General features: G+C 35.2%; 1 protein-coding gene across 1 annotated transcript; it reads right to left on the reverse strand.

The window, feature by feature from the left end:
- Positions 1 to 214: 214 nt before the first annotated feature.
- On the reverse strand, positions 215 to 5,343 carry LOC131650750 (elongation factor 1-gamma 2-like). Its single transcript, XM_058920452.1, has 9 exons — positions 5,274 to 5,343; positions 4,917 to 5,192; positions 4,745 to 4,853; positions 3,393 to 3,400; positions 2,378 to 2,564; positions 1,974 to 2,191; positions 1,760 to 1,845; positions 874 to 886; positions 215 to 379 (listed from the first exon to the last, which is right to left on the reverse strand). Exons 1-9 carry the CDS (start codon positions 5,280 to 5,282, stop codon positions 215 to 217), a joined length of 1,071 nt encoding a protein of 356 aa, XP_058776435.1. The 5' UTR covers positions 5,283 to 5,343.
- Positions 5,344 to 7,154: the final 1,811 nt, after the last annotated feature.

A 7,154-nucleotide genomic window follows, 5' to 3' on the forward strand; every position in this document is an offset into this window, starting at 1 on the left:
AAACAATACTCCGAAACATGAAAACCTAAGCACTAACGGATGACTCTGGACGTTTCAGACACTTCATTATGCTGTCCACGGATCTTCGAATATGCGCGTCCAACTCGATCGGACCTTTAGTTATCCTACGGTGAAATGATTTTCACATGGCTTTCACATCTTCATCATTCTTCAACTCGATTAGGTTGTATTTCACCCTTCCATTTGTATCAACCTAGTCCTCCCGAAACTCGATCTTTGTCACCCTTCTATTATCGAAATCAGGAAGCAAATTATTCAACGTTTCTCTCAAGGTGGCAAGGAATTCGGGGCCATCTGGAATCTTGGTTTCAACAGCAGCGTTGCAACCATTGAAATACACTGCTACATTAATCGAATACTGAGAAAAAGACATTTTGTTGAGATATATTATCAAATAATTCTAAGATCCTTATTTATATAAATGGTGATGCACTCTAGACCACACATATATGTCGGTGCAATAAGGACCCTCCAAAAGTGTCGGCAAAATCTCAATCGTTGAAAAAATCTAAAATTGAAACATACCGAAAATTTTAATTATAATAAAAATTCCGATACCGTCCGAAAATTTAAAATTTCTAATATATCGAAAATTTCAAATACACTAAAAAAAATTTCGTATCCAAAATTTGGCAGGGTGTAAAAAAACTTTGTATAACAAATTTAAAATTAACAACAAAAAAAAAAAGGTGGGATGTATAATTCTCTAATAAAAAATATTGACGTTCTTTATTATGTCGCCTTTGTATGTTTTGGATTATTTTGTATTTCGTTTTTTATGTTTTCAATTTGACACGTCTTATATTATTTTCATTTTCTCTATCTATGTAAAAAAAATTGTCATAAAAATACCACGTAAAATAACCTACAAGAATGAAAAAAATCTACGTGTCAAAATCATATAAACATATACAAATTAAATGCATTGGACCTCAAGAGACTAAGAGTGCCCACTCCACCGTTTGCGTTGTTGTCTTTTTTTTTTTTTTTTCAAGAAGTTTGCCTTGTTGTCTTTTTAATAGATATTCTATGTTTTAAATAAAAAGTATTTTGAAAAAAACTAATCCTTTTCATAAAATAGTTTTTTCTTGCAAAAATAAATTTTCATTTTATTTTATTTTTGAAAAAATAAACAAAAAGTAAAATAAAGAGAATTAGTTATTTTTATTGAGGCAAAAATTCCAAAAAAATTTTTTTATAGAATTTATTAATATTTTCCGACTACTGTAAATGATGAGAATGATCCTATCACTACTAGAAATACTCAAATTTCCTGCGGATTTATTTGCAGATTTTAGTTAAAATTCCGCAGGAAACACATTTCCTACGGTTTTACGTCCCTAGCTAAATCCTTCGTGGGTAATATTTTCGGCAGCAAGTTCCGCAGGTAAATCCGCAGGAAACTTTCAGCAGGTAAATCCGCAGGAAACTTCCGCAGATAAATCCGCAGCAAACTAAAATCCGCAGGTAATTTCTATCTGAAATTAAAAAAATATATAAACTTTTGAAACATTATAAAAATCTAAAATATTTTTATAATGTGACTGTAATCATAATATAAAAATAAAATGGAGATTCAATTCAACTATTTATTTGTGTGCATTAAAACTAAAAAGTTTAGTTAATTATCACAGCTCATCACAAATTAATCGAGGACAGTTGATATCATATAATTAGCGATTGAAATATAAAACTAGACTTAAATAAATACAAATGGAGATTCAATTCAACTATATACCTGAAAATAGGGTTCGCTTCAGTTAAGAAATCATACATTACTGCCCACACAGATCTTACCAAAACAGTACAACATGGATTCTTAAACTACACCAACACCACACAGATCAAGGAATCATGAATAGCTACAACTGTCATAGTACACGGCAACAACAGTTAGGTAGTGTCTGCCATCAACAACACTGCTTGACGGCGAGCTAGTCATATGTATATACTATCTCTTTTTCAAATCCGGGACTGACTTGCATCTTAAAAGGTGGCTCAGATCCAATGATAAGCATCTTTCCAAATGCATACTTGCGGGCCAAATCCATCCGCTGAAGAAATCCACCAACCTTGTTCAAAGTCACGAAGGAAACAGTGTTCTCATCTTGGTATTTGTAGTCACAGAACCAGAGAGAATATCCTTCAGGATCATACATATCCCAAAATCCTGCAAGATAGAAAAAGGTTTTAAATTGATCTTTGCCTATACAGAAATCTATGACATTCTTTGAATTAACAGGATATTCATAAAAACAAATTTGGCAATGAAACTACTACAGTGAGCCTACAATAACAATACTTGATGATGAAGTTGAAAACAATAACACCAAAGGGAACAGAATAACAACAATACCTTTGATTGCAACCTCCCTGAAGTTGGATTTAGTGTTTGAGTAAAGTCTTTTCCATTCATCCAGTACCATCTTACAGGGAGGAAGAAGATCAAGTGGATTCTTGGGTTTGGGCTTGGGTGCCTCCTCTCCAGCCTCTGCTTCTTTGGACTTTTCAGCGACCTTCTTGGCCTCCTTCTTTGGTTCGTACTGTAACACCCGTATATTTTAATTTTTAATTTAAATGGAAATTTAATTAATAATTAGAATTATATGTGGTTTGTGGGATTTAATTGGAAAAGGATTGTTTATGGTGTTGGGCCATGTGTGATGTTAAGGAATGAGGGGGTGTTATGTTAGTAAAGGTCTTATTCCAATTAAAGTTTATTTTATAAAATAATAAGAATTGGGAGAAAGGGAAAAAGGAACGTGAAAAGCAGAGCAGAGGAGATGAGGGATTGGGAAGCTGGTACATGAAGAGGAGCAATGGAGGGAGAGACCAATCAAGAACTCTAGGCTAAGGTAAGGGGGGACTCTCCGGTCATCATCTATTATCGTGTTTTTAGATAATAATATTGATTAGGGATGTTGTTGAGTCAATTGGATTATATGTCGGGTTTAGGGAGGTTATGAATTGATGAAAATTGCATGGATTATTGATTGATTATGTGTTGTTTTGATGTGTGATGATGAATAATGATGCAATTGATGATTAACTGCATGTATATGATGTTTAGAGTCAGTTTTGGACTCAAATTGGGTGAGATCGCAGGATCTGACGCAGACCTGAAAGTCTGTGAAATCGCCAGTTCGCGCCGCGTCCCCGTGTTGGCGCCGCGAAGGCGTACTTGTTTTCTCGCATCGCGCCGCGTACATAGGTTGGCGCCGCGAACGTGTTTGTGTGCTTCAGGCCGCGTCGCGAACTTTGGTTGCGCCGCGTGCTGTAGCGTTAGTTGTTTTCTTGGAAAAGTTAAATGATGTGTAACTTTCGAACCGTAGGTCCGTTTTTAGTGCCGTTTCGAGCACGATAAATCTTACGAGATAGTCTACGTGTTTAAATGATGGAATGAGGTGTGAATCCAATTATTTTTAAATTATTTTATTTCTTGGTGAATGATGTATTGTACATGTATGTGATGAGATGTGTTAAATACATGCTACGTTGAAATATTAATCATGTGACGATTTGTTTAATTGGATGATATATTGTTGACATATATGATGAAATGTAACAATATAAGATGTTGTTTTGAGAAACATTATGATGTGATGAATTGTTGAGAATTGTATGATGTTGATTGAATTGTTTTGGAATGATGTGGATACATGTGTGTTCTTCTTATTGATGACGATGATTGATGTGGACACATGTATGTTCTTTAATGATGATGATGATGATTGATTGTGATTGAATGATGTTAATATATATGAACATACTTGATAATGATGATGATGTTGATGATGATGATGATGGTATAAGTATGTTGTATATGTTGCATTCATTCATGTTCATTGATGATACTGTATCCATAAGGGTGTGTTGGATCAGTGAAGGGCATGATTCCCATTGTGTGGAATCTGTGCTGGCAGGGCCGTATCTTGATGATGTTGGATCGGTCATGGGTTATTCCCATTTGATGAGGTTAATCGTGTGCCCATGTGGGGTGTGAGCGATTGAAGGGCAGTATCGTAGAGAGAAGTCCTGTGAATATGATTCACGAATTTTGGTACCACATGCATAGTGTCAGTTCATACATATGCATACTTTTATAACATGATTGGAAGTATTCCAGTGTTATAAATATTGATGATGTGTTGGTTGCGTGTTTTGTTGAATTAATGTTTAGTATGATTGTCTGTTTGAAAGATGTGTTCTGTTGGCCTTGTGTAAATGATGGATGTTCCTGATAATCTGAATATGATGCAATTGGGTGAATAATATAACTATGATGTGTTGTTATTTGAGATGCAATAACATTTGTTAATTGTGATGAGACTCACCCTTACTGTTGACATTTTCAGATTGAGGATAGCTGCTTTCGACTTGGTGAGGATTAGCTCATAAGTCAGTTTGTTTAGTATAGCGTCGGTGTCATGCTCTGATATTGTTACACTGGGGGAACGCTAGCTTAGATTTGATGATGATACTCTATTTTGTTGTTATTGGAGTAATTTTGTGAGATATTGCATAGATGATGTTATGCTTATCCGTATGGCGAATTTCCGCTGTGTTAACATGAGATGTTTATGTATTATGATAAATTGTCCCTTAGTGAAAGCATGACAATGAATTTTTGATAAATTTGTTATAATTGGAATTGTGGCACCCTTGTTTCATGTTTTACTCTGAATTATTTTATTAATTTCCGCGGGGTTTAGAAGGGTGTTACACGTACTAGGAGGAAGGTATGGCTCATATCCCAATCTAGAGTAGTACCACCTAAGAATGTTGGAATCAATCTCCAATGATGAGAAATCAATCCATTGTTCAACCTGAGCCTGAAATGTCGAAACATGATCAAATTAGACATACAATATAGCGAGAGCATGAATAAAAAGAACTGAAAGGGAGGGATATTCGACGAGAGAAGATCCATAGAGAGTGTTGTCATCCTTGGATCGAGCAACATAACGAGCAATAGCGTTGCTCTCGAAGACAGGGCCGTGAAGGGTTTCCAAAACGGGAACCTTGCCGAGAGGATTCATTTTGAGGAATTGAGGTGTTTTATTAGAGACACCAAATTCAAAGTTAGGGGTGTACTGGACTTGGACAGAAGCATACTCGGCAGCAATGAGTGCCTTGTAAGCATTTTTGTTTCCTTCACCAGTATGCAGGATCTACAATAACAACACGATGCAACCAATTAGACTGTTATTAGAAAAAGTAGATAGTGAGTGAATCTGGTTGGTTGGACTTACGAGAGCCATGGCTTAGTTGATTGTGAGGTAATTGAGTTTAGACTTTCTTCTATTGCTAAATGAGTAGGAGTCAAAACCACCTAAACAATCATAACCCCATTGAAGTAATATCAGTTAACAACTCTCAATCAATTAACACTATCCTCAATACAAACTGATCCAAATCCAACAGATAAACAAACAAATAGCTTAATGACTGTAATCAAACCATTTTTTCTTATGTTATCATAACTTAAACACCAAACAGTGGAGTTCTGTGCAGATCTATAACTCTTAACACCAATGTACCAAAAACAGCACAAGAGAAACAAGCACCGAGACTCAACCTCACATTAAACACCAATCATCATAATTTCAAACATAAAATCATTATTTAATGCATCAATTACAACATCAGCATCCAACACATTACCAATCAGAATACCTAACAATGTTCCGGTGCTGCATTTCTCTCAAAAGAGATATTTCTCTTATGGCAGTGCTAGGAACCCCCTCATCTTCCTGTTCGAGTCAAATCTTCTTCAAAGCAATTATAAGGGACTCTGTCATCGACTGAATGTAACACATGGAAATCAAAATTTTCAGATTATAAGAAATCACTTCGAATCACATACTTTTTTGAAATAAAGGAAAAATGATTTACCTGTGAGACATTAAATTGCATAAGTAATCTAAGGAGGCTTCTTGTTTACACTTTATAGTATAGTATACCAAATACCAAGTGTACAATCAACAATTCCTTCACAGCCTGCATCAAGTGTACAGACTGATTCATAAGTAAAAATATAAATATCTAGGATAGTTCACATGATGGTCCATACCTTTGCCATACCAGGAATCATTCCTAGGACTCGAGACACAGAACCCATTTGTGCAATAGTACGACTTTGCTTTAGCAAATCATTAAAGTCAAACTTTGCACTCATTATCTTCTTTTGCAAGTCTTCAGCATCTTCTTGAAGCATCTATAATAAATGCAGTTCATAACTGAATATTTCATTTTTCATTTTTTATCAATGACAGTAAAAAAATATAGCAAGACTTACAACTTCCAGTTCCTTTTCCACAAATGAAAGAACATCACCCATTCCTAGGATTAGTAGATTTTGTTTAGAGGATGTGCTTCTGAGAATGGGTTTATGGAACTTCCTAGTGATCACATAATAGTCCATAATTTCACACCAATAACGATAATTACTTCTCATCGGCAATAGCACGAAATGGTAATAACGATAATTCTATGCTAATATGCAAATCAACCTGACATTAATCATCAATAGCAACTCAGAAATGCAACAGCAACAATTCAAAAGTAAAATAAAAGCAAAAAGAGGAAAAAAATTCGGTGAGGCATTTTATCGAATACCTTGTGAGCAAGATCGAAAGCTGCATTTTCTTCTCCTCGTCGCTTCAACCGGTAAGCATTCCTCCATTCTCAGTTTTATAACATCGTATGCTTGCTAACTTTGACTCAAACTGAAATTTATATTGAAATCGAATCACAATCAGTTGTAGCATAACCCGTAATGGAGTAAAAACCATAAAAATGCAAAAAATCACGAAACAAAAAATCTCGAGCGCAAACAGATTCTGAACACCGACGCGAATCAAATCCGGATTCCATAACAATTCGAATCAGTTTTGAAATCCAAATCCCACCAATTCGAGACCAAGAGAATATGTGTCATAATTGTTGTTGTGTAAGAATTGAGAGGGAGAGAGCATGAGTTTGAGAGAGTTGCACAAGAGAAACCGAGAAAGCTTGAGCCAATGCGCGTGAGGAAAAGTACTTCTCCGAAGAAGCGTTTCTGAATAAGTCGTGTTTGCTTTCAACGAAGAAGCGTTTTTAGGTTTTTTTTTTTTGTCTAAGCTGCATATTTA

This window comes from Vicia villosa, linkage group LG2 (genome assembly GCF_029867415.1).
Source record: "Vicia villosa cultivar HV-30 ecotype Madison, WI linkage group LG2, Vvil1.0, whole genome shotgun sequence".
Taxonomy (NCBI): Eukaryota; Viridiplantae; Streptophyta; class Magnoliopsida; order Fabales; family Fabaceae; genus Vicia; species Vicia villosa.

Excerpts from the sequence above, each read along its gene's own strand:
- LOC131650750 (XM_058920452.1), bottom strand. Across the intron at positions 2,192-2,377 it reads CAGGGAGGTTGCAATCAAAG|GATTTTGGGATATGTATGAT; the intron begins GTATTGTTGTTA and ends TCTATCTTGCAG. Across the intron at positions 1,846-1,973 it reads CCGGATTTGAAAAAGAGATA|TTTAAGAATCCATGTTGTAC; the intron begins GTATATACATAT and ends GTGTTGGTGTAG.